General features: G+C 42.4%; 2 protein-coding genes across 5 annotated transcripts in view; both read left to right on the top strand.

Annotated features, from left to right (window-relative positions):
• Nucleotides 1-130: 130 nt before the first annotated feature.
• Nucleotides 131-20,801, top strand: CENPN (centromere protein N). 4 transcript variants are annotated; one of them, XM_007452544.1, is made up of 11 exons: nucleotides 131-201; nucleotides 2,749-2,929; nucleotides 4,179-4,224; nucleotides 6,068-6,127; nucleotides 6,426-6,502; nucleotides 12,696-12,872; nucleotides 14,668-14,769; nucleotides 16,038-16,101; nucleotides 17,638-17,750; nucleotides 19,785-19,911; nucleotides 20,174-20,256. In XM_007452544.1, exons 2-11 carry the CDS (start codon nucleotides 2,759-2,761, stop codon nucleotides 20,254-20,256), a joined length of 1,020 nt encoding a protein of 339 aa, XP_007452606.1. In that variant the 5' UTR covers nucleotides 131-201; nucleotides 2,749-2,758. The 4 variants fall into 4 exon arrangements, with proteins under 4 accessions (XP_007452606.1, XP_007452605.1, XP_007452608.1 ...); XM_007452543.1 differs by having other exon boundaries at nucleotides 158-314; nucleotides 20,174-20,801; XM_007452546.1 differs by lacking the exons at nucleotides 131-201; nucleotides 14,668-14,769 and having other exon boundaries at nucleotides 2,755-2,929; nucleotides 20,174-20,261.
• A 3,059-nt stretch (nucleotides 20,802-23,860) lies between these two features.
• ATMIN (ATM interactor) overlaps nucleotides 23,861-26,123 on the top strand; it is a 13,987-nt gene continuing 11,724 nt past the window's right edge. The window contains exon 1 of the mRNA XM_007452541.1: nucleotides 23,861-24,184. Coding sequence (XP_007452603.1) covers nucleotides 24,155-24,184 — 30 coding nt within the window. The 5' untranslated portion in view covers nucleotides 23,861-24,154. The remainder of the gene's footprint in view (nucleotides 24,185-26,123) is intronic.

Below are 26,123 nucleotides of genomic sequence, written 5' to 3'. Positions count from 1 at the left end.
TCTGCTAAGAAGAGTGAGGCGGGGACTCGGCGAGTTTCACTTCCGTTGCTCTCCCCACATGGTCCCCTGTGCCGAGGGTACAGTCCAAAGTTTTGGCTCCGGTGGGCGGGGCTCCAGGTCGGCGGGAACTGCAATTGGTGGCTTTGAAGGTGCAGCAGGCGGGAACAGCTGATGAGGAGAGCCGGCCGGCGATGTGGTACGGTAAGAGGACCCCTGGCGGCATGGCATCGGGCCCCCGAGCGTGGCGGGAGCCTTAAAGAAGCCACGTCCCATGCCTCTGAGGCGACTCTTTCGCGACTGCCGCAAGTCCCAAGGTGCGGGATTGGCCCTTGGTCTCGGGCCGGAGGCTGGGGACTACAGTTGAGGCAGAAGTGAGGAGGACGGTGACGCTGGGCCGTGACGTCACATCCGCCCGTGGTGGGGCGGGGGCCTCACGTAGGACCTGCGTCACGCTGGAGCCGCGCCGAGCTGTCACCGGCTAAACTATCCCAGCCCTGGGTTGCTGCTTTCCCCAGAGTTGAGTGTTCTTGTTTTTGGTTAACCTTGGCGTCCGTCCTTTTTAGTCTTTGCAGCCTCTCGCATTACTCCTGCTGCTCCTTGTGGCAGCTCTTATGCTCTGCAGATTTCCAAGAAAGTTACTTAAAAGTGACCTTTTTTGTCATGCGTTCATTCAGCTGTTATATCTCGAGCACCAAGCCAAGCACTGTGCTAAGCTAGCTCAGATGTAAAAAGAAGTTAGCGAATCACAGGGAATCAGAAGAGTTTATTCAAGGGTTTTCCAACTTTATTGATGAGATTGCGTGGACTCTTTCTACCAGAATTCTTTAGAATGGCATTCCCAAAGTTTAGCGGGAATTAAGACTCTTAGTCCTAAAATGCAAAAATCTCAAGCCCTTCTCGGTCCCCCACACGCCCCCAGTTTAAATCGTTGGAGCCCAGGAATCTGCATTTTAGCAACCACCATCTCCAGTGTTTTTGATGGGAGACGTTGGCTTGATATTGTCACCGACTGTTGGACCCTAATCCTTCCCAGGTTGTTTACCTCCTCAGGCATGGCTGCTTCACGAGAGTCTCTAAGACTTCATTCCAACAAGTATTTCCACTAGACAGTTCTTGGGCTGACACTGTTCTAGATTCTAGGAATGCAGCTATGAATAAGACAAACATAGTTCCTGCCCTAGTGAAGCTTAATCAAATATTTAATGCAATAAAGTAATCAATAAGCAAGATAATTTCAGATAGTTCTGTAAAGACAAGGTGGGGAAAGAACTAGATTGGGTGGTCAGGGTAAGTCTCTCTGTGAAGAAGCATGGCTGAGACCTGAATTACAAGAGCCATGTGAATATGTGCAGAAGAACCTTCTAAACAGGGGTCACCGCAGATGCAATGGCCCTTAGCTGAAGGGATCCTCTTGTAATAGAGAAACTAGAAGGGCAGTGTAGCTGGAGCTCAGAAAGCCAAGGAGCGAGTGGTAGATGACAGGGAGGCAGGAACCAAACAACGCAGGGCCTTGTGGACCGTGGTGAGGATTTCAGTCCTGACATTAAGGCAGGTGGGTCCTGCATCTGGACAAGGAAATGAGTCAGGCTCAATTTTCATGATCCTGATGCTGCACCCACATTCTTAATTCAGTTATTTTTCTCTCTAAAAAACTAACCATTCCTCCTTATTTTTAACTATTGTTTTTAGTATCTTTTCAAAGTATTGGGTTGGCCAAAAAGTTCAGTTTTGCCATAAGATGTTACAGAAAAACCCGCACAAACATTTTGGGCAACCCAGTATATTCAACTACCCATATATTTTCATAAGTGGGTGATGGTAATAAATCATATGCCGTGTTCAACACTTAAATGGTAGAAGTACGTCGCAGCCAGGATTCTTTTAGGGGAATCTCCTCTATTTGCCCTTGGAAATCCCAGAGTCGTGGTGGAAGCAGGTGAGATTGACAGACTGACTTCTGCCTCTAGTCATAAACACAGCCCTTCATGATCTCTGACCTCACCTCCTCCTCTGTGCCTTTTCACTCACCACTCTGACCTCTCTGGAGGCCTCCTTCTCCCTGTCCCTTGAAGGCCCCGAGGCTTTTGCACTTGCTGTTCCATCTGCCTGGAAAGCTCCTCCACCAGCTAGCCCCATGGCTCACTCCCCCTCCCCCAAGGATTGACTCAAATGTCACCTTCTCTCTGAGGCCTGCTCTCCATCCCCACCACCCACTGCCAGCCTGCTCCACTTTCACTGCTTCCTAACACCACTCCGTTTTCTCCTCAGCACTTATCCCTTTTAACATTTTTTGTGATTTTCCTGTTGCCTGTCTCTCCCAACTAGAAAGGACGCTCCATATTGGCAGGGATTTTTGTCTTTTTGGTTAAAGCTGTATCTATCCCCAGTGCCTAGAAAAGTGCCTGGCACACACGGGTACTCAGTAATTTGATACATGAATCAGTAAATGAGTGAATGATTCACATGTCATGGCCATCAAAAGATCAAAACACTCTAGCCAGGAAAGGAGGAAAAGCACTAATTTTTTAAAACTCTAAAACATATTTAAATGTACGCTTAAGGAGAAAATAGTTTAATCCTCCTGTTGGAACACTGTTCACAGAGCACCTGAAAAATGGTAAACATTTGGGTGTTTGACCTACAGATCAAAATTCTGGCTAAAAATATCAAGTTGAAAATTCACTAAGTTACACTTTTGTGTTTGGTTAATAATTTATCGTGCTGTTTTTGGTTTTGTCTTTACGAAAGTGCCAAAGAGATGGATGAAACTGTTTCCGAGTTTTTCAGGAGGACCATCTTGAAAATCCCATTGACTGAAATGATGACAATACTAAAAACCTGGAATTTTTTGTCTGAAAATCAACTGCAGACTGTAAACTTCCGGCAGAGAAAGGAATCTCTTGTTCAGGACTTGGTTCTGCTTTGTGAGGTAACAGTGTTCAAAATAATTAACGTTGAACATGATGCTACCCTTTGGTTTTTTTCTTTCCTTTCCTTAGTCCGAAAGAGATGTAAGGTAGCTGCTAGGCTGTGAAGTTAGGAGGGCTACATACCACGATAGCGGAAAAGGAGCTAATTTTTTTTTTAATTTATTTTTGGCTGCGTTGGGTCGTCGTTGCTGCGCGCGGGCTTTCTCTAGTTGCGGCGAGCGAGGGCTACTCTTTATTGCGGTGCACAGGCTTCTCAGTGCGGTGGCTCCTCTTGTTGTGGAGTGCGGGCTCTAGAGCGCGGGCTCAGTGGTTGTGGCACACGGGCTTAGTTCCTCCACGGCAAGTGGGATCCTCCCGGACCAGGGCTCGAACCCGTATCCCCTGCATTGGCAGGTGGATTCTTAACCACTGTGCCACCAGGAAAGCTCCTCCTCATTCATTTTTAAATAAATATACTTTATGACCCAGCAATTCCACTTCGAAATTTACATATATGGAAAACATAATAAAAAATAAGGAGGTATATGTAATATCATAATTGATAAACATTTATATACCTAGTTATAGATATGTAAATATCTATATATAAAGATGTTAACTAGCATTGTTTACACACAAAAAATTGGAAACTACTTAGGAGATTAGATAAATAATGATATGTCCACATAAAATATTCCTTAACCATTAAAAAGAATAAACTAGATCTTTCTGTATAACACTGAAAGAAACTATATAATATGTAAACATATAAATGTGTGTGTATAGAGCAGTGGTTCTCAGCTGGGATGATTTTGTCTCCCAGAGGACACAATGTCTGGAGACGTTTTTGGGTGTAAAAACTGTGGGATTGGGGTGCTGCTGGCTTCCAGTGGGTAGAGGCCAGGAATGCTCCTTTACATCCTAGGACAGCTTCTAAAACACAGCTTCATCTGACTCAAAATGTCACTAGCACCTGGTTGAGAAAACCTGGGACAGAGGAAATCTAGACGGATACCATAGATTTTAAAAAAAGAAGTTAAAAGTGATAAATGAGGATTAGATCGGGGGAGAACAGTTGTGAGAACCTGTAATGAGACACGAATCAGAAGGTGTATGTGTTACTTAACAGGAGAGCAGACATGGGAGACAGGTTGTCAGTAAAGTACTGAGAGGGCCCTCATCTGCTCTAAGCAATCCTAAAATGTGCTGTAGATGGGGTAGAACCACAGCTATCACCACAATTACTAAAAATGGTATATTCTCTTTCAGGAGAATCATGCAAGTCTCAATGATGCAGCCCTTTTAGACATCATTTGTAAGTTTTGGTGATTTGTATTTACGCTTAACCAGTCCAGTTTCATCAGAGAGGCAGTTTTGAATGTAACGGCTCAGATTCTAGAGTCAAGTTGACCTGGTTTCATATTTCAGCTCTGTCACTTACCAGTCTTGTGTCCTTTGCCAAGTCACACCTTTTTTTAAGCCTCAGACTTTTCTTAAGTAAAATGGACATAATAACAGCTTCTACTTCACAGGATTGTTATGAGGGTTAAATAAGACTTGAAAAGCCCTTAGCACAGTAACTGACATACAATAAGCACATAGTTAGTGTTTGTTAGGCTTTGTATTATTATTAACAGAATTTGAAAATAGATGTCTGCGAATGTGTTCTAATTACAGTGCAGCTTGTAAGGAACATACGGATTAACACTGACCATACTTGCACGTAGAGTGGTCATGGGGGCAGTAAGTGGGAAAGGCACACATGGCTCTGGGGTCTGCATTGCAACTAGAAGGAAATTGGGCCCCCGGCTAAGATAGGAGACACTAGAGGTGGACCAAGCTTGTCACAAATATCATGGATTAGTCTAGCATGTGTTCTATTTGAGGAAATGTCTGCATTTGTATTTAAGTCCTTGCCATTTATCATGAACTTCTACAAGGTGTTTAAAAGAATCATTAACGACAAAAAGTTTTTAATCTCCATTATTACGACAGCAACCTTATTCAAAGATCATTTAGCAGGCCATGTGAACTCTGAAACAGAGAACCAAGGAAGAAAATACCGGAAAGAAACAAAACCCTTTGGGTGCTATCTTTCAGGGCAGGCATCACATTATACCTGATTACACCTGTTTTGGACAGAACTGGATAATCAAGAATTGTCAGGCCATCGCCATAAATGGGGTGGGATGGGGAGACGAGGATGCCAAGGCACCAAAAAAAGAAAAAAGAAAAAAGACACAGGACAAGAAAAGTAATAAGACTAAGGCACAGCAGGTTGGTGCCCTTGAGTATTGGGGCCAACGGCCCCTCTTATGGGGTGCAGAGCACCTTGGTCCTAGGTCCAAAGACACAGGGATGCAGACCGAGGTCAGCGCAGGGACAGAGTAAAGCCAGGATGATAATGTGTTGGGACTGAACTCAGGAACTTCCTAGGCCCATTTTTACACCAAGATACTCTTAAGTTTGTAACTCCTGGAGGGTGTCTTCTATATCATACCTTCATTCATTCATTCATCATATATATATGTTTAATGCCAGCCAGTGGCTAGATGCTGGGACTACAGCAGTGAACGAGACTCAGTCCAATATCCCACAGGTACAAGCAGTGTACAAATGAACATCTAAATGTATGCTGTAATGTCAGGTAGTGGTAAGTACTATGAAGGAAACTAAAGCAGGGTGGGATGGGGAGTAGATTTTGGTAGGGTGTTCAGGGTAGGCCATTCTGCACTGTGGCATTTTAGTAAAGACCAGAATGAGATGTGCAGCGAGCTAGGAGAAGAGTGCTCCAGACTAAGGAAAGCTGATAGAAACACCAGTTCCAGGAGCACATCATCCCTGGCTTGCTGCACAGGTGCAGCAGTCTGTGGAGTAGACCTGTGTGGACAGAATAAATGGTCTAAGAATAAATGCTAAATGTCTACTATGTTGAGTAATTATTTATGACTTGTTTTATTTGTCTGGAGTAAATTTAATCCATTTAAAATTTATATTTTGAATAAAGATCTGTATAACTTAATTCATAAATTACTGTTAATTTTCTCCACTTTCACATTATTAAAAATATGTATTTATAAGTTGAAAGTTCTCTGATATGATAGTTACTCGAAAGTTCTCCTGATATGATAGTAATAAGCTCTTCCTCCCTGTCTCAGATACTCAGTTTCATCGGCATCAGAAAGTTTGGGATGTTTTTCAGATGAGTAAAGGACCAGGTAATGTTTTCCATTTTTAACTGAACACTTGTATTTGATGTTTTGGCAATTTAAAAATGAGTAGCAGTTTGTTCCTCTTAAGTCTCTTTTCTTTCCAAATGCGGTGATTATTACTCATGTATAGAAAAATGAGAAATATATCTGGTGATGCTCTGTCAGGGGTACAGAGCGTTTGTGTGATTTGATCATTACTGCTCTTTGAGGTTACACCAAATGCTTATCTTCAGGATCTTTGTAAATGCATTGAAGACAGTGTAGCTCCCTTGATTCTTCTTGATTTTTCTTTTCATTTTGACAGGTGAAGACACTGACCTTTTTGATATGGAACAATTCAAAAGTTCATTCAAGAAAATTCTTAAGAGAGCATTAAAAAATGTAAGAATAAAATTTATCTGAATTTCCATAAAATTCAATTTCATGGCATCTGTGCACTTAAAATTCGCTACTACATTATTTTTTTCAGTTTGTAAGAATTTCAGTTAGTAATATTCCATACTGTTCTATTCCGTATCAAAGACAAACTCTACTCGGTGTAAAAACTTTCCTCTCCCCTTACCTCTCAATTCAGGGGCACTGCTTCTTTCTCAAGAGCAGCACTGCCCGGTAGGACTGTACAACGATGGAACTGTTCTAAATCAGCGCCATCCAGGACCCAGCTAGTAGCCACGTGTGGCTGGTGTGACTGAGAAACTAAAATGTTCGTCGTGTTTAACTGTAATGAATTTTAGTTAAATGGCCCTAGGTGGTTCGTGGCCACAATGTTAGGGTAGCTCGAGAGCACCGAAGAGTCCTCAGCTGCCAGTCTGTTTCCACAGGTACCACCTCAATATCTTATCCTAGGTTGAGGTGATTGCTTTTTTTTTTTAATTTTTATTTTATATTGGAGTATAGTTGATTAACAGTGATGTGTTACAGGCATACAGGAAAGTGATTCAGTTATACCCATACAAGTATCCATTCTTTTTCAAATTCTTTTCCCATTTAGGTTATTACAGAATGTTGAGCCAAGTTCCCTGTGATATGCAGTAGGTCCTGAGGTGATCACTTTTTAACAGCCTCCCCTCCTTCATTCCCTTTCCACCTTACTCTGCCTTAGTCCTCCTTGCATATAAAGACATGCCAAAAACTGTCCCATTCACTGTGCTCTGCCCATCCTCTCTGGCATAGCGGTGTTCCCTCTTCTCTAATAAACTCCTTGACCTGTCTCTCCATCCCCTTACCTCATCCTGTCTCTAACTGGTCCTGCTTTCTACTTACCCACCTGTCACCGAACATATTCCCTCATCTCCTTTCTTATAATGACCCTCTGTGTGTGCTGTGAATCCATCTCCTATGTCCTCATCCAACATACCTGCTTTATTTTCCTCTGTTCTCTTGCATCCTTAATCTCTTGCCTCTTCTGATTCCTACTCTACTGCTTATAATAAATGTGCTCAGGTCTCAGTAAAAGTACATCCTTTCCCCAGGCTCATCCTCAAGCTCTGTTCTTTCTGCCACAAGACTCTTGGAGGGAAATATTTCTTCTTGCTCCGTATGTGTCCCACACGTGGAAGCAATCCCACTGGCCCCTCCTCACCACCCCCTTCACTTTCCTCCAGCAGGAGCAGGGCCTTAGCCTGAGTGAGAGCAGCTGCCTGCAGGCAGCACCTACTCTGGTCTATTCCTCCAGGGCTGGCTCTGCCCCTGCAGGGAGACCACTCAGAGCGGTCCTGCCAGTTATCATGTAGGCTGCTCTGCCTGCTTCTGTATTTGGTATCAGGAGGGCCACTTGCCTGGAGCAAACTCCCCATTCCTTTAATCGCTGTATTTTTTAAAACATTTCAATAACCCTTAATACAAGTCAACCCGGCCCCTACCCCCAATTACTCTCCTTTGTCAAAAATGTCCTGTTTCTCCAGATGAATCTTAGAAACATTTTCTCAGGTTTACAGAACAAAACAAAATCTTCAGCCTTTTGAGTAGGGGTGCATTTATTTATTTTTTGACTGTGCCACACGGCTTATAGAATCTTAGCTGCCTGACCAGCAAATGAACTCAGGACCTCAGCAGTGAGAGTGCAGAGCTGTAACCACTGGACCACCAGGGAATTCCCTGCATTTAATTTATAAATTAATTCAAAGAAAATTGTGAACCAAGAGAAGGTAGGTCTCCTTTTTTTTTAATTTTGTGAATAAGCAAGCACTTTTTTTTACCTTGCTCCTAAGTTCTTATTTTGGATTATATTATTTGAAAACTCTTCTTACCATGAAATTATGAACTTTGCAGACATTACAGGAGAGACCTGTCTGGACTGTGGCTGTGGCACATGCACCTGCTTTTTTTTTTTAAACAAAGAGACTCATTACCACATAACCCCTGGCCAGCCCTCCAGAAGTGTTGTGGATATGTGGTTTGGACCCTTCTGGAAGCAGCCTTCTTATGAAGCTGAACATGACTGGCTAACTCATCTTGAGAAACACTCGCAGCAAACACTCCCACCCGACTTCACCCAAAACAAGAAACCTAGAGAGTCTCTCTCTCTCTCTCTCTCTCTCTCTCTCTCTTTCTCTCTCTCTCTCTCTCTCTCTCTGTCTGTTCTCTGTCTCTCTGTCTCTCTCTCTGTTCTCTCTCTGTCTCCCCCTCTCTCTCTCTCTCTCTCTCTCTCTCTCTCTCTCTCTCTCTCTCTCTCTCTCTCTCTCTCGGGTCCAGTTCAGAGTTTATCTGCATCTTCCCTCCCAGCACCTTCTCACTTGATGGTCTTTCCTGTGCCTGTTTTAGGCACCAGGAACTTCTGTTCTTTTAACCCCAGGCCACTGTCCTCACCACGCATAGAGAAGAGTCTGAAACACTCACATTTCCTCCCATTTTGATGCGCATGTATTTCAGTTGTTAGATTTCTCTTTTCTTATCACTACCAAAAGCTTTTGCCTCCTGAATGAATTTCAGGCACACTAGCAGGGGAGGCTGGGGGGACAAAGGAGCTTTTTTACTGATCATATCTGTCCTGCTTGAAAGGCCAGCTAGAGAGTGACGTGCTTTGTATACTGAAGGTTTTAGATGAGGATGAGCAGGTAAAGGCCATGTGTCTTCTCTGTCTCCCCGTCCCTCTACTCCGAGCTGGCCCACGTGTCCTTAGCCCTTTCCTCAACTGACTGAGGACTCCCGGCTTATCTTCACCTTCCTCCACATAACTTAACTAGTGGCTGGATAACCCCACTTTCCCAAAGGCTGATGATGGTGACGTCATGACAAATAGCATCTCCTGGTGCCCAGGAGTGAAGAGTGACTCACCTGCTGCTCTAGGACAGGCACTTTAACCTTCTTGTGCCAAGGACCCTTTGGCTATTAGTGAAGCTTATGGACCACTTCTCAGAAGAGTGTATTTAAATGCTATAAAATAAAACCCATAGACCCACAGGGGAAACAAATGATGTTAAAAATACAGTTAAGGTATTAAAATGGCAAATTGTGATAAGTAATGCATGTGCTTCTTTATTAACACAATAAATAATCTCGTGATGGGTCTAAAAGCAACTAGTTTCAAAGTACTAATAGGTGTAAGTGATATTTTTGAGGCATGTGCAACAATTATAATATGATAAGAGTATTTGGGATTTCTATGGACAACAAAGTAACGGGTCTTAAAATTCCACTGTTTTGATGCCTACTTTCCTGTTGAAGGAGATGCTAAATTTCAGTTAGAAATTAGTACAAATAAAGATGAAATTTTTCCCCCACCAAGTCCACAGATGCCCTGAATTCTAACCATGGACTTCAGGTAAAGAACTCCTGCCCTGAACCAATGGGGGAGAGAAGCTGATATGAGAGGACACAGGGAGCCTAACTGGGGAGTGATGGGTGGAGAGTGAGTGAGTGAGTGAGAGTGTGTGTGTGTGTGTGTGTGTGTGTGTGTGAGAGAGAGAGAGAGAGAGAGAGATTAACTGCACATCTTACCAGGTAAAACTCTTCAAAATACAAAGTTCTTGGAAAAACTTAGAAAGAAGAGACAAACTAAAAACTGTTTCAATCGTAAGGTAACACATTTTCTGTCCCTTTCTATGCCTGTATCATGTAGTATAATAATGATGGTCTGTGTTAAGTATGTTAATGTGTTAAATATGTGGTGGTTCTTTGTATTGTAAGCTTCATTTGATTCTCACGCCAAAAATACGTATGTTCAGTAGCTTGTGGGCCTTGGCCAGTTACTGACAGTTGATGGCTAGTGGAGGATACCCTGGCCAAGAGAACAGTCCCAGTTTCGCCAAACCACTTAGGACCCTTGGCCACACTCATTTATGTCATCTTAAATTTTTTTTTTTTTTAATTTTTTGGCTGTTCCACATGGCATGTGGGATCTTAGTTCCCTGACCAAGGATCAAACCCACGCACCCCCGCCCACCCCGCATGGGAAACACGGAGTTTTAACCACTAGACCGCCAGGGAAGTCCCTTGGCTGCGCTCGTTTCAGCTTGAGCAATATTGATCTGAGCTCTCCTCTGTGAAACACTTTATCCCAGGTATTGCAGGATATCCATTGAGGTAGTTTCTTGGGAAAATAATAAATATCTATATTTGGGCCCTGCCTCTACAGGTATCTGAGTATCTTCTTTACTATAAGAATGTGAGATGGCGCATCGGCCAGCCGGGCCAGGATTACACTGACTCTGTGGACGCCCTTTCCTCTTAGCCTACTGATTTTTAACCTTTTTTTGGACTATAGACCCTTATGAAAATTTTGATAAGTGGCATAGCACCTCTCTAGAAAAGCATACCTTTAGACATGTCCATCCAACGGTGCATCCAATTCAGGAGGTCACAGACCTCTTTAAGTCCCTTCATGAGCCCTCACTTATGTTATCCTCATTCTAGACTAGAGACTACCTGACTCCGTTGAATTGCTACCAGTTTTCTCCTAGTGAAAATGTGCCCTCCGTACACTATACTCAATGTTGACTTTATACACTTATTTTCTTTTGTAATGTGATGCAAAGAGGCTATTCAGAATAAGATCCTGTCCTCTTCCATTCGAGCTGGCAGAGGTCCACTGCATGCCTGTTGGGGCCGAGGGCTGTGCTGCTCATCTAGGGGAAGGTCAGACTGCTCTGTACCCTCCATGCCCCTTGTCTTGGGTTCCTTGTCTGATACACTGAGGAAATTTGGGGAAGCAACCAGATAAAGAGTGGGCAGAGTCAAAATACAGTCGTCCCTCCATATACATGGGTTCCGCACCCATGGATTCAACCAACCACAAATTGAAAATATTCGGGAAAAAAAATTCTAGAAAGTTCCAAAAAGCAAAACTTGAATTTGCTTTGGGTCAGCAACTGTTTACATAGCATTCATGGTGTATTTATGATTATTTACATAGCATTTACTTTCTATTAGGTATTATAAGCAACATGGAAATGATTTAAAGTATGTGGAAGGATCTCATAGGTTATTTGCAATTACTACACCATTTTATATAAGAGACTTGAGCATCCTCAGATTTTGGTATCCTGAGGGAGGTATCTGAGAGGGGTCCTGGAACCAATCATCCAGAATCCTTAGGGACAACTGTAACTGCCTTCTTTGCTAATGTCAGCAGCCATGTGATCACCAGGAATAAGATATAAGAGGGAGGAAATAAAGAGATGTGGGCAGGGGATTCCCTGGTGGTCCAGTGGTTAGAATTCCACGCTCTCACTGCCGAGCACCTGGGTTCAATCCCTGGTCAGGGAACTAAGATCCCGCAAGCCACGCAGCACAGCCAGGAAAAAAAACCCAAAAAAACAGGGATGTGGGCAAGCCAAGTGTGCCTGTCTCAAGTATCTCCAGGGTCTGAGCTGCAAGGGGGGCTAATAATCTAGGAGTGAGCTATTAATTGCATAGAAACTGGCAATCATATTTAAAAGTTTAGAAAGGTCTATATTTTATCCATGAAATGGAAACCATGTAGAATTTCTTATATTCTCTCTATGTAACTTTGCTTTGGGGTAATTTTTAGTACCTGAGCTAAATGCATAGAAGCATTAGGATTAGTATTTTTTTAAGCCCATTGCTACATAGAAATCTTACTATTAAACTTTACAGTGCACGCTAGGTCTGTGTTCAATGCTAAAAATGCTTCCTTATATCTCATTTGTGAGGCTGCTTTGCTTCATAAACTCTTATAGTTTTTCAGGACAAAGCCCAAGAAATTATTGAAAATTTCTGATGTCATATCCTGCTTGTAGGATTTAAAATTATTTTCCTTCCAAAAGACTTTGCAAGGCACGAATGTATCTTTACAAAACGACCACAGAATATTTTCCCAAAGATTTCCCAAAACACTGTAATGAAAAGTAGGAGAGGGACTTCCCTGGTGGTCCAGTGGTTAAAACTCCATGCTTCCACTGCAGGGGGCATGGCTTCAATCCCTGGCTGGGGAACTAAGATCCTGCATGCCGCACGGCATGGCAAAAAAAAAAAAACGTAGGAGAAAAGACTGCCAGACCTCAGCCAGTGTGCAAGATTATAGTAACATCCTTCACCCCTACAAAGTACCTGTTGTTGGTGCCACATGAGATTTTAATTAGGAAACTTACATCTTTTTTTTTTTTTTTTTAAGGTGACAGTCAGCTTCAGAGATGCTGAGGAGAATGCCGTATGGATTCGAATTGCCTGGGGAACACAGTATAGAAAGCCAAACCAGTACAAACCTGCTTACGTCGTATATTATTCCCAAACTCCATATGCCTTCACTTCTTCCTCCCAACTGAAAAGCAATCTACCCCTTCTGGGTCAGGTATGGAACCAATTACTATAAGCTATAATGCTGTATTATCCTTATCTCAGGTCCGTGTAGGTTTAAACTGCTCGATATCATTTGATATAAAATGCGACCTGTACAGGGACTTCCCTGGCGGTCCAGTGGTTAAGTCTCTGCACTTCCACTGCATGGGGCACAGGTTCAGTCCGTGGTCAGGGAACTAAGATCCAGTATGCTGCACGGCGCAGCCAGAAAAGAAAATACCACCTGTAATTCTTTATCTCCTAAAATAAGAAGCAGAAAGTGTTATTATTCTACAGGTGGGAGGACAGCATAAGCATTGGTGTAGAACTCTTCATTACTGTCTTGTAATTGAGAAGCAGTACACAATCAAGGTAAAAATCCAACCAACACAGAAGTCTCTGAACAGTCTTTTAAGACTCCATACCCTTCTGCGCAATCCCATTCACCCAAAATAACTGCTTTTAACAGTTCTGCTATTTCCATTCAGAAGATGTTTTATTACAAAAACCACACTGGTATATAGGGTCTGTAATTTGCTTTTTCTAACTTAACAGAACATTTCTATGAGGTTACATATGAATGTACCTCACTACTTTTTCATGACCTCATCATTTGCCTATTAATGAACATTATTTTCATTTGTAACCATTTTCCCCACATTGCGTACACAAGAAGAGTGCTTTAACAGAAGATGGTCCTCTGGTCAGAGCCTGCTTCTGTTTATGGCTCTGCCTTTGGTATCACAGGCTTCCTAGCATCTTCCCCCAAATAAGCCATCCCTAAATTAGCCTGGCAACTGCTGCTGCTTCCACCGTCTTAACATTCACAACTACAATGGTGCTTCAGTTGGTTCCAGAGCTGATTGTAGATAAGCAGCTCTGCCATCCTGGCTGCATCATCTCTAGTGCCAAGTAGAACACCAAGTCCTCCAGGAAGGCGGACTTGTCATTTAAATTCCTTAGGTGTTTACTGAAATGGCAGGAAGATTGCTACTGCTGCTCACTTCCATTTCTTTGTAACACTTAACTCTCCTTTACATTTGGAGTCTCTTCCTCCATGACAAATGGTGGTTTTCCATCCACTGACAGCCAGGTGAGTCCACCCTGTCCCACCTAGTTTAAACATCACCCCAGAAGCTAATGTTCTTTTCTAATGTGTATCTTAAGGCAAACTTATTTCTACCCTCTAGTTCCAGGTAAATACCTTATTCTATTAATTCTGTTTCAGTCTTCCAACTTGTTTCCCCAGACGATGGGAAGCTTTTATAAGTTGCATTTAATTTGCACTTTTTTCTTCAAAATTTGTCCTAGAGCGTACTTACATATTTGCATTTTTGTATGGCAGTATCGTAGTATGAATGACTAGTAATCAAAACTGGTAACATTTGAGTATTCACTGTTTATTCTTAACTCTGAATTTCATTTATTATAATTCCTAACTTTAAACAGGATCACTTTGGGACTTCGCTGGCAGTCCAGTGGTTAAGAGTAGTGCTTCCACTGCAGGGGGCACGGATTCGATGCCTGGTTGGGGAACTAAGATCTCACATGCTGCTTGGTGCAGCCAAGAATTTTTTTAAAAAAATCTTTTTTAATAAAAAAAATAAACAGGATCACTTTTCTAAAAATGGTATTACAAAAGACCTTACATTTGTGAGAACCTTAATGCCATTAGCCCCTGTTTTTGTTTTTCAAGCTGAGTAACAGGCCATGAGATTTAATTGTTCTGGATTTTTTTCCTGAACAAGTATTGTAAATACAGAGATAGACACAGTAATGCTAATAGTCTTGCTAATTTTCACTTCAAGGCACTGACAATTGCTAGCAAACACCATCAGATTGTGAAAATGGACCTCAGAAGCCGGTATCTGGACTCTCTTAAGGCTATTGTTTTTAAACAGTATAATCAGGTGAGCCCATCAGTGACTCTATTTAAAGTTAAGTCTCCATTTTCTCTTTCACACATAATTTAGAAGCTGAGCAGGTGGGAAAGTCTACCTCCAGCAATAGGAGATCACGTCAGATAACCCTGAAGTGCAGAAAGTTTTCAGTTAACATGAAAGGAAACAATATAATTTCTCTCTCTCATCTTTTTATAGTTGCGTTGTATTTTATACTGCCCATTAGTCATTGGGGTCTATGTTATAGGTCCCCGTTTCCAAATCATCTATTCCAATCAGAATTTATTTTCTCTTCAGAGTAACTCGACACTGTCTTTTAAAGCTGTTCTGCAAGAGAGAAGCAGAATTTTTTGTCCCATCAGTCAAGCAGGTGATACAGGAGTTGGAAGTAAAGGAGAAGGCATTGGTTTATTAAGTCCCACAGTTTATTTGTCAAAATTATTTGAACACATTGTTCCCCTTTGATGATAAGAACGGATCTGGCCTCGCTCCCAGGCTCAGGGTTTTTTTTGTTTTTTGTTTTTTCCTCTGCATGGCATCTGTGTGCTCAGATGTTCACACTCCTATAGGATTGTTAAGGCTCTGTGTATATCTTTGAGCCCTTAGGTATGCTATACTTATGTATTTTCATCTGTTCTAAGTAGAAAGAAGTGATGGCTCTCTGCAAGCTACTCTTTAAGAAAAAAATCTAACATTAAGAAGTTAGATAATGATTTTATCCCACAGCAGCCCCTCCCTCTTACCTACCACCCTCCTACCAAATTGCTATCAACGGTTCTCCTATGACAGTTGCATTTCTAGGAAAATTCATATTGTCAAACACTTAATTATAAAAACAATGGCTTCAGTGGTGAAAGTAAGTGAAGGGGTCTGAGAGGTTCAGACTTACAATAGGAAAGTTATTTTTCGATAAGGAATCTCAGCAAATTTTTTACAGTTATAAAGACATAGATATAAAGCTGAAACATCACATTGTAAATGCTGCCTCTGATTCCTCTAGCTTTTGCATTCACCAGCTATACTTCTTCCAGATCCATTTTTTATGTTAACAAAGTACAGAGCTCCTCAAACAAAGCAGCCATGTTGCTGACATTCTCTGCCAACATCGCTCTAGGAGAAATGCTCAACTCAGTCTGCAAATGGCCTCAAATCTTTGTGTTGGGAAAAACTAAACATAAGATTTGCCATATTTTTGTGCATTAAAACCAATTAATATCTATAATTCAAGGTGATAAAATTAGGAAAACATTCACTTTTTTCTTTTTTCTTTTTCCTAGACCTTTGAAACTCACAACTCTACTACACCTCTACAAGAAAGAAGCCTTGAGCTAGATATAAATAGTATGTGTGTTTTAAGATAAAAACTGTAATTTGGAAGGACATTCCTCTTCAGATTTCTGTCACCCAGGAAAACATTTATGTACCAGGATGTGATTCAAAAATATTTACTGTTTTCAGAAAATTGAAAATTACATTTCTGTTGAAGTAGGGAAGCTAAGCTACCATAATCTCTTTTAGAATTTACTAGACTGGCATCTAATAATAATCAGAACAAAAACAAAAATTAACTAACAGTTGTTGAGCATTTCTTCTGTGCCAGGCACCATACTAAGGTGTTTATATGAGTCATTTCCTATTTCTTCACAGCAGTCCCATGAACAAGCTCTTTTCATCAGGAAACTGGGTTTCAGAGAGGTTTAGTAACTTGTCAAATCACATAGCTAGGAATCAGCAAAGCCAGGAGTGAAATCCGAATCTGAGTCTGGAGCCCAGGCTCTTAATGCTTCCTGAGTACTTTATTGCATCTCACAGGTATTGCGTTATTTACAAATTGAAGGTTTGTGGCAACCCTGCGTTGAGCAAATCTCTCAGCGCCATTTTTCCAAGAGCATTTGCTCATTTCACGTCTCTGTGTCACATTTCCATAATTCTCACAATATTTCAAACTTTTTCATTATTATTATATTTGTTATGGTGATCTGTAATCAGTGATCTTTGATGTTACTACTGCAAAAAGATTACAACTCCCTGAGGGCTCAGATGATGGTTAGCACTTTTTAGCAATAAAGTAGTCTTTAAATAAGGTATGTACATTGTCCTTTTAGACATAATAGTGTTGCACACTTAATAGACTGCAGTACAATATAAACATAACTTTTATATGCACTGAGAAACCAAAAAATTCATATGACTCACTTTATTGCAGCGGTATAGGACTGCACCCGCTTATCTCTGAGGTGTGCCTGTAATCAGAATTGTTACGCTGTTGCTACTCATAGGTGACATGAGTCCTTTCCTAGCAAACCCAAGAGAATAGAGTATGAAACTACTAATGTAGATCAGAAAGTTCAGAAGTGATGGGGACAATATAGATTTATAAAAATGAAAATGTTCCTCTCTCTTGGCAGTGATTTGGCAATAAAATGAAATGGTACAGCCATTATGAACTAAACATATTTATGACTTTCCAATGGCATAGGAACTGCTATTGATTTCATGTTAAGTAAAGAAAGCAGGATACAAAATTGTGTGTATTTTATAATCCCAGTTTAAAAAATACATGTCTTTTTATTCACTGTAAAAAGGGTTAGACAAATAGATTAAAATGTTAACAGTACTTATCTCTGTGTGGTGGAATTATGGGTGATTTTTATTTTCTCTTACCAGCCTATACTTTCCAGCTTTTCAACAGTAAGAAATTATTACAATCAAGAATAAACAGTAAACATTATTTTTAAGTTATGCAAGCAAGTTGAAAGGTTAGGAATGAAAGGATGATACTTTATGGATGAAATATATTAACATACATAAAATATATAATATTATAATAATATTAAATATATAACAGCTGTTTCTCTTGAAATCTTCCATCTGTAGTGGATTCAAGGATCATTCATGAAAACAAAACAGAAAAAGAGAGAGTCCAGAGAGTGACTCAAGAAATTTTTGGAGACTATCCACAACCAAGACTAGAATTTGCACAATATAAGGTAGGACACTGCTATAAACTAACTACAACTTATCAATATTTTTTAAAAAGAACTAAAACTAAGTGGAAAACAGATCTAAGAAACTGTCTCTTATTCATTTGTCACTTTAATGTTGTATAAAAAGTTTATGAGTTAAAATGGACTTCTTTATTATATTTAGTAAGTTCCTCTGTTGCAAAGGAGACCTTTGGAAATTTTGAATTTGCCTTTTCATTTCACCTTTCATATTAATTCATTTATGTATAACCAGCTGTGATCTGTATTTTTGAGAGAAAAAAAAAAAGGTAGGTTATACCTTTCTAGCCCACCCACACCTAGAACAATGCTTGCACATGGTCAGTGCTCATAAATACTTATTAAATAAAAGAGTGAATAAATAAGTCATTACAAAGCCCAGTTGGCATCACATGGAGAAAACCCAGCAGCCTGCAAACCTGGCTCATTCCAGAAGCTTGCCCACCAGGAAAGCCAGGTGGGGGACAAGCCCATGGCCACCATTAGAAGAATTCAAGGCTTATATCACGATCACCCTAATCTAATACTCATGCTCATACTCGTAACACCCTCCTCCCCTCAAACCTTCCAATAAAATTCTTTCTGCTTAGAAGGAACCTTCTGCAGCTACGGACCACACTTTAAGTCTACCATTGATCTGCTCACTCAGGCCCAGTGCCTGTTTGGTTTGATTTGTTTTTAGTGGGAAGAGTTGACTGACACCTTTCAAGTTATGCTCCCTGAATGGCAGGTTTCAACCCATTTCTTTTAAACAGCTCACACTCTTTAGGCAGTCATTCTCAAAGTGTGGTCCCTGGACCAGCAGAATCAGCCTCAGCTGGGAATATGGGTAAGAAATGCAGGTTCTTGGCCCCATTCTAGTCCTACTGGATTGCGGACTCTGGAGATGGGTCCCAGACAGCTGTCTTCACAAGCCCTCTAGCCAATTCTGCACAGAGAACCACTGATCTAGGATACATAAGATTTAGTCCACAAAACTTCTCTTTATACACATCTTAGAATGGGTCTATTCTATAAGTCAAGGCGCACATTGTTTCATACCTGCTACTAATTTTTCCCTACCTTTTCTATATTGAAAAACGTCAAACCTTCAGAAAACATGCAAGAATATTACAATGAGCATTCATTTCCCCTTTGTTTCAAAATTTACTAGTTGTTAACATTTTGCCACATCTGTTTTCTTTCTCTTTCTTTATTCTGAACCATTTGAATTAGCTGCAGACATTATTCACCCTCTAAACATTTCAGCATTCTGTCTCTAAATTTTAAGGATCATTTTAAGTTAAAAAAATAAAATAAAATGAAGTTAGAATCTAAGAGCCAAGTACCTACTAAAGTAGCAGTACTTATATATTTGATGATATGAAGGAACTGTTTTAAATTGTTTTAGGTGTGGTAATGTTATGGGGGTGAAGTTTTGAAAAACAGTCCTCTTTAGGACTCTTTTAGATACATTGAAATATTTGCAGGTGGGATACTATGGTGTCTTGGATTTGCTTGGAAATAATCCAGTGGGGGTGGGCAGTAGGGAATGGAAGGTAGAGTAATAGATGGAACAAGACGAGTCATTGTTTCAGCTGGGTGATATGCACATGGGGACTCATTACACTGTGCTCCTCGCTTTTGTATGTTTTCTAAATCTTCTATAAGAAGTTAAATTGCGGTAATGACTCAAAACACATGACATTTTTACATCGAAATGACAGATTACAAAAAACTGCTCATTTTCCATTAAGAATGCAAACCTAATGCTCAGGTAAAGGGCATCTGAGGGCGGAACTGACATGCAAGGTCTCCTGTGTGTCAGGCACTGTGCATGCTTGGCTTTTTGCACGCGATATTGCTGGATATACTGGCTGCTCTCAACGTTTGCAATTAGCAAATTAAATGGTTCCCACCTCCATTAGTCCCTGTGTTTCTTGATAACAAGAATCAGTGAAATACATAATCCTATTTCTTTATATTTTGCCATTGCAACTGATATATTTAATCGTCACTTAAAAATATATCTGTTGACAGCTTGAAACGAAATTCAAAAGTGACCTAAATGGGGGCATCCTGGCTGAGAGAGAAGAACCCCTCCGGTGCCTGGTTAAGTTCTCTAGCCCCCATCTCCTGGAAGCACTGAAATCCTTAGCACCAGCCGGTAAGTAGTCAGCACACTTCATCAGCCAGAAGAATTAACAACATACTACATTCGACCCTCTCTTTGCTGACTAATTGCCCCTGAGCTTTCTCATGGCTCTAGTCTGCTATCCCATCATGCCCTGTTTTGCATATTCTGCTTCACTTAATGGGGGCCCATGATCCACCCTCTAATCTTGGTCATTTTTAAACTGACTCAAATCGTTGTCCCTGTGATTATTTTCATTTTCTTTTCTTTTCTTTTCTTTTTTTTTTAATTTCAGGTATTGCAGATGCACCACTTTCTCCATTGCTCACTTGCATACCCAATAAGGGAATGAATTATTTTAAAATTAGAGATAAATAAGATGTATGTGGTTTTGTAAGCATAGCATCCTTGACTGTATTGCATATGCATTTTATGACTAGCTGGATCGCTTCTATCTGCAAACTTGTTTTAGAGATTAATCCTTGATGTTGACGATTTAGAAATGTTCAGTATAATTCTTGGGACTGATTCTTTCCTCCTCCTGCAAAGCATAGCAGTTGTGGGACTTTAAGATGTGACAGGATGTCATTTTTCTCACCCCTGTCTCTCCTCAATCCTGGAGAGGTCTGGTTCCAGTTGCTGGTTTCCAGGGATTTTCTCTTAAGCCTTGGATCACAGAAAGAAGCAACAAGAAACTATACCCAACCCAAAACTTTCCAGGAGAACCATAAAATTGGTCCATTCAAAAGGTAGAATTGGGCCCATTAAGTTATTATTGCAGGAGATAGCCTATCAGTTGATTCAGCTATATAAAATAATGATTTCATTGTAAATATGGTACTTCTCATCTATTTTATCATACATATGGCATCCGAACTGACAGATAATATACAGGTTTGTGAATAAAGATATTTAAAAACGGGTGTATCGGTCACTTTTGGTGAAAATCCTTCAGTGATCATCACTAAATCACATGTCCTTTTACAATAACACTTTAAAATCTACTCCCTATCTTGATCCACAAAGGATTTGGGGTTATAACAACATATGTTACAATTATGATAAAATTAAAAGGTGAGGGGCTTCCCTGGTGGCGCAGTGGTTAAGAATCCACCTGCCAATTCAGGGGACACGGGTTCAAGCCCTGGTCCAGGAAGATCCCACATGCCACGGAGCAACTAAGCCTGTGCGCCACAACTACTGAGCCTGCACTCTAGAGCCCGCGAGCCACAGCCACTGAGTCCACGTGCTGCAACTACTGAAGCCACGTGCCTAGACCCTGTGCTCCGCAACAAGAGAAGCCACCACAATGAGAAGCCCGCACAACACAACGGAGACCAAACACAGCCAAAAATAAATAAATTAATTTAAAAAAAAAATTTTAAAGGTGAGGAAATCTGGGCAAATGAAGGACAGAAAAAGCATAGGAGGACAAAATAAAACTAGAGGTAAGATTACCAGGTAAGAACATACAAGTGCCTCCTCAACTGCTAGAATAAAAGGAAAAATTTGGATGGCATTAGCCAGTGGCCAAAGCAGAGGAGAAAAACACCAATTTAAATGAGATATTTAAAAACTGGTATATCAGTTACTTCTGATGAAAATCAAAAAGAGGCTTAATATACAGATATAAACACAATCAGAAGGGGCTAAACAATGTTTTATACCAATATAATGTATTGGTATTGTCTATACCAATACCAATAGGTATTTTATGTGAAATATATTTGTTTAGATTTAATTAGCAAATGGCTTAGACACTTCAGTTATCTCAGAGTGAGGCACTGAGTCTGTAGGGGCTTAATAACGCTAATTTTTTTTGTAGACCACAGTCATGGTTTAGAGCATCTGTTCCTATGTGCACACATATGGTAGGCACTTCTACTCAGTGCCTGAATGCCCACATTAGGTCTGCACAGAGGCCCTGCAGGTTCCTGGTATGGTTTCCCACAGGCTCACAGCCCTTTCTGGTGCTTTGCAGGGATGTGCAATGAGAGCCTGAACGAGAAAGCCACTATTCATATTGGGTTGGCCAGAAAGTCCCTTTGGGTTTTTCTGTAAGATGTTACAGAAAAACCCAAAGGGACTTTCTGGCCAACCCAGTATTACCCAGCCTAGAGTGGAATCACTTGAGCCTGCACCCTGCAGCCCTCCCAGACAGAGGCTTCTGCTTCAGGAAATGAGATACAGGGAATGCTTACCTGGTATGTGCTTGACAGTCCAGAGACACATACGCCATTCAGATGCAGTCGTGGGATCAGATGGAGCAGTAAATGCAGATCCAAGCATCTCTAGGCCAAAGGAATTTAATGCACATTAGGTAGGGTCTCCAAAAATGAAAAAGAGCTCATGTTTACTGAGCACTTACTATGTGGCAGGCGCTGTGCCAAGTATTTTATACGCTTTGTCTTATTTTCATAATAATCCTATAAGGCAGGTAGCATTACTAGTCTCACTCTATTGACGTGAATACCAAAGCTTAGTACTAGCTAGTAAGTGACTGAGCCCACATTAACCCCAGGCAGTTGGCCTCCAGAGCCTGCCCTCTTGGACACTGTGCTGGAAGAAACAATAGTCCGTGGATGCTATCTCTCACACAGGTGTGGGGGGTTTTGGGCCCACAGTACTTTTTAATTCAGATTTCGTTACCGTGAAGCAGAATAGTACCCTTCTCAAAGATGTCCACATCCTGATCCCTGGAATATGTAAATCTGTTACTCTACAAAACAAAAGGACTTTGCAGATGGTGAGGTTATCCCGGATATCCTGGATGGACCCAGTGTGATCACAAGGGTCCTCAGAAGTGGAAGAGGAATAGAAGAGAGCAGAGGGAGACGTGACTACTGAAGAAATCAGAGTGATGTGAAGAAGCCTCAACTCACCATTCATTAATGACTTTGAGAAGCTGGAAAAGGCAAGTAAACAGATTCTTCCACAGAGCCTCCCGAAGAAATGCAGCCATGCCAACACCTTGATCTTCACCTAGTAGACTCATTTCAGACTTCTGACCTCCAGAACTGTAAGATAACAAATCTGTGTTGTTTCAGGCCACCAGGTTTGTGGTAATTTGTCATTGCAGCAATAGAAAACAAATAGAGCTGCTAATATATAAAAGCTGGGAGTTTTCACATAAAAATCTTGAAAAATAAATTCGGCGATACCAAAGACGAGTAGTAGCCGCTGCCCCCTTTAAACAAAGGATGTAACTCCCATTCCGCTGCAGTCCTCACCCCTCCCTTTTGACTACACCTGGCCTCCTACACTCATTTAAATGACCTATCTGGTGGTCCCTCTTCCGACTAAGGATTTGGAACCCTCCTCTGAGCTACACTGTCTCCCAAACAGTAATCAAATTTCAGCAGTTAGAATACAGGCAATTAATCTACCCTCCCTAAAATGATTAACTCTGTCAATTATAACAATCCTTTTGTTTGTATAATGTGACCTCGGGCTAGTTACTTACTTCTCTTCAAATATGGGAAAACTTATAGTACGTGCCTGCTAGGTCTGTTTCGAGGACAAAATGAGATACTGAATGAAAAGTGCATTCCCATTGTCTAGTAAACAGAGATAGTTGTAATTCACATACTCTCGCCTCTCCTCCTGTTGAACACTTGGGTTATTTCCAATCTTTGGGAAGTAAAGTTCGTGAACGCATTGCTTTTTCTTCTATCCAGTTGAGGCCCGAGGTAAGATTTCTAGAAAGGCGAACAATGGATCAGCGGGACCAATAAGTCCTACCTGTCCCCAGGAACCCCTGTGAAGTTTTGTAACCCGCCCGCCTCACATCTGGTGGTAGCTCCTGGCAGACGCGCCCTCCGCCACCCGCACGCGACGCCGCGGCCGCCGGGGCCCGCCGGATGCTAATGAGCAGAGAGGCCCCGCCCCCTTCCGGAAGTCGCTGCGGCGGGAGGCGGGGCGTCCTAGCTGTCCGGGCTGGGGTGCGGGAGCCATGGCGGCCTCTGAGGCGACAGTGGTGGCGGCGGCGGCGGCGGCGGCGGCGGCGGGGCCCACGGCTCTGGCCTTGGGCGTCGCAGCCGTCCCGGCGGCCGCGAGGGGAGCCGCTGCCGCCTCCGGCCCGTGGGATCCCCCCGGGCGGCTGAGGGGCAGCCGGCCGCGACCCACGGCAGCAAGGCAGCAGCCTGCGGGTGCGGCGCCGCCGGCCCGGGAGCTCATCCAGCCGTCGGTGAGCGAGCTGTCCCGGGCCGTGCGGACCAACATCCTGTGCACGGTGCGCGGCTGCGGCAAGATCCTGCCCAACAGTCCCGCGCTCAACATGCACCTGGTCAAGAGCCACCGCCTGCAGGTGAGCCCGCCGCTGACGGCGACTCCCGGGGCCTGACGCGACCGAGCGCCTGAAGCGGGCGCTCGGGGCCGAGGGCGACCAGATCCGCGGACGGGAAGGCGCCGAGGTCCGGCCGGCGTCGGCGGGGGCTTCCGAGGCCCTAAAGGGCCAGACCGGGGAGGGCGCCCGGGCGGGGAGAGTGGGAGCTAGGAGGCAGGAAGGCGCACCGGTAGGAAAACCCTGTGTCATGCCACTGCGCTGTCGGGCTCGGGCCGGCCGGACCACCGGCCTCGCACTTGGCGTCGCGGGCATTTCTCACATTCGTCTCGTGAGCTCTCACGGCACCTTCGTTCTACTGCAGAGAAACCGATGACGCACCTGCGTAGTGCTGGGCTTTAAACCCGGGCTCGGGTCGAAGCCGGTGCCGTTTGCACCGCACCCACACTGCCTCCTCCTCCGGGCCGGTTGTTAGCAGGGAGCTGCAGCTTTGGCAACATGTTCCACAGTGTTGGTAAACATCACCTTTGCTCAGGGATAAGACCCAAGGGAAATTTCTCCCGTGGATCTTGTTTAAGAGGGGACACGGTATATAATAACAGGACAATAATCTGAACGTCCCTTCCACCTTACGTAAAATGGGGCGACTTTCAGCCTTCAGTGCACATCTGTGGAAAGCTTCTTAAAAATCCAGATCTCCAGCCCCATCCCAGACCTATTAAATCATGATTTCTCAGTCATTACAATAGGAAGTTTACTTGCACCACTTCAAGTCTTTTTAGGCCAACAGGGGCATAATTCCAAAGCACGTTACTGAAAGGAGTTTTGTGAGTATGTAGCTTTCGGTGGTCTGAAGTGATTCAGGAGTAAGTTTAAATTACCTCGTCTCTTGCATGTCCCGTCTGCCCTTCAGGTAAATCTTCCTCAGAAACGTTTTTAGAATCAGCCTTCTGATAAGAATTTAACAGCAGAAAGTTTGAGGTGATGGTCTCTAGTAGGGCAGTTGTGATGCCCACGAAGGGCAGCCCCCTTCTAGCACCAGCTGGATACAGAGGCAACAACGTCCTGAAGTGATGATTAGGGAAGAGGTACATGGAGGTACGCTGAGGAAGACCTTGCAGGTGGGGCTGCAGTTTCCCTGCAAGTTCTGCGTTTCTTCCACAAGACAAGTGAAGTAACTCTGGGAATGGTCTTCGTTCTCCTGTTTTCTCCTCCATCCCAAATTTTAATTAAACACTTCCTTTTCTTAACCATATTTTATCTTGAGTGGATGAACTGTATATTTGCAGGAATTCTTCAGCCTAATCCCTGGGTTCTCTTCAGCTCATGCCTAACAGCCATCATCCACCCTCAGTATCCTCCCCTCACTGGTAGACAACTAAGGCAGACATTACATCTCTGAGCACAGAGGAAGCTGCCAGTCTGACCACAACTCTCTTTGTGTTGGCCCAAACATCACTCTCGCAAGCACTTTTTAACAGTTTACATTGTTCTTTTCTATGGAATTGCTGTCAGGGGCTGTGTATCTCTCCAGACTTTGTGAAGCATCTGTTAAGCGCAAAGATACCCTTTACTTGTCAGGACTAGTATACAATGGGTTTGGTAGTATGCAGTATAGGTTTATTTCTAATAATGTCTTTAAAATATGTAAAGTTCAGGAATTCTGAAGCTACCAATCCGAAGCATATAATAGGCCTAAGAAGGAGGAATATGTTTGAGGCAACTGTAAATTTTAACAGTCAGACCTTTACTTGGACCTTAGCACGGCAGAGTATCAGCATCCCCCCTTGCTTAGAACCTATGTGAAGCCATTCTTCCAGTTTTAGTCATTTTTTCAGATTTCTCTTGTCTGCAGACAGCACAGTGCGCTCAAGACTGCTTTCTGAACGGCAAATCTCGAACAACCGAAAAATGGACTCTCCTGAGTTTCCTTCCTGGGTCACTAGAGAGACCTGTTTCAGCA

This window comes from Lipotes vexillifer, unplaced genomic scaffold (genome assembly GCF_000442215.2).
Source record: "Lipotes vexillifer unplaced genomic scaffold, Lipotes_vexillifer_v1.1 scaffold443, whole genome shotgun sequence".
Lineage (NCBI taxonomy): Eukaryota > Metazoa > Chordata > Mammalia > Artiodactyla > Lipotidae > Lipotes > Lipotes vexillifer.
The sequence above is the reverse complement of the archived record's forward strand: the minus strand, read 5'-3'. Positions and strand labels throughout refer to the sequence as shown.

Bases quoted from the DNA above. Each gene is read 5' to 3' on its own strand.
- CENPN (XM_007452543.1), top strand. From the start codon at position 172: ATGAGGAGAGCCGGCCGGCGATGTGGTACGGTAAGAGGACCCCTGGCG. The intron at 315-2,748 runs GTGCGGGATTGG...TCTTTACGAAAG, and splicing joins CGACTGCCGCAAGTCCCAAG to TGCCAAAGAGATGGATGAAA. The intron at 16,102-17,637 runs GTATGTGTGTTT...TTCCATCTGTAG, and splicing joins CCTTGAGCTAGATATAAATA to TGGATTCAAGGATCATTCAT.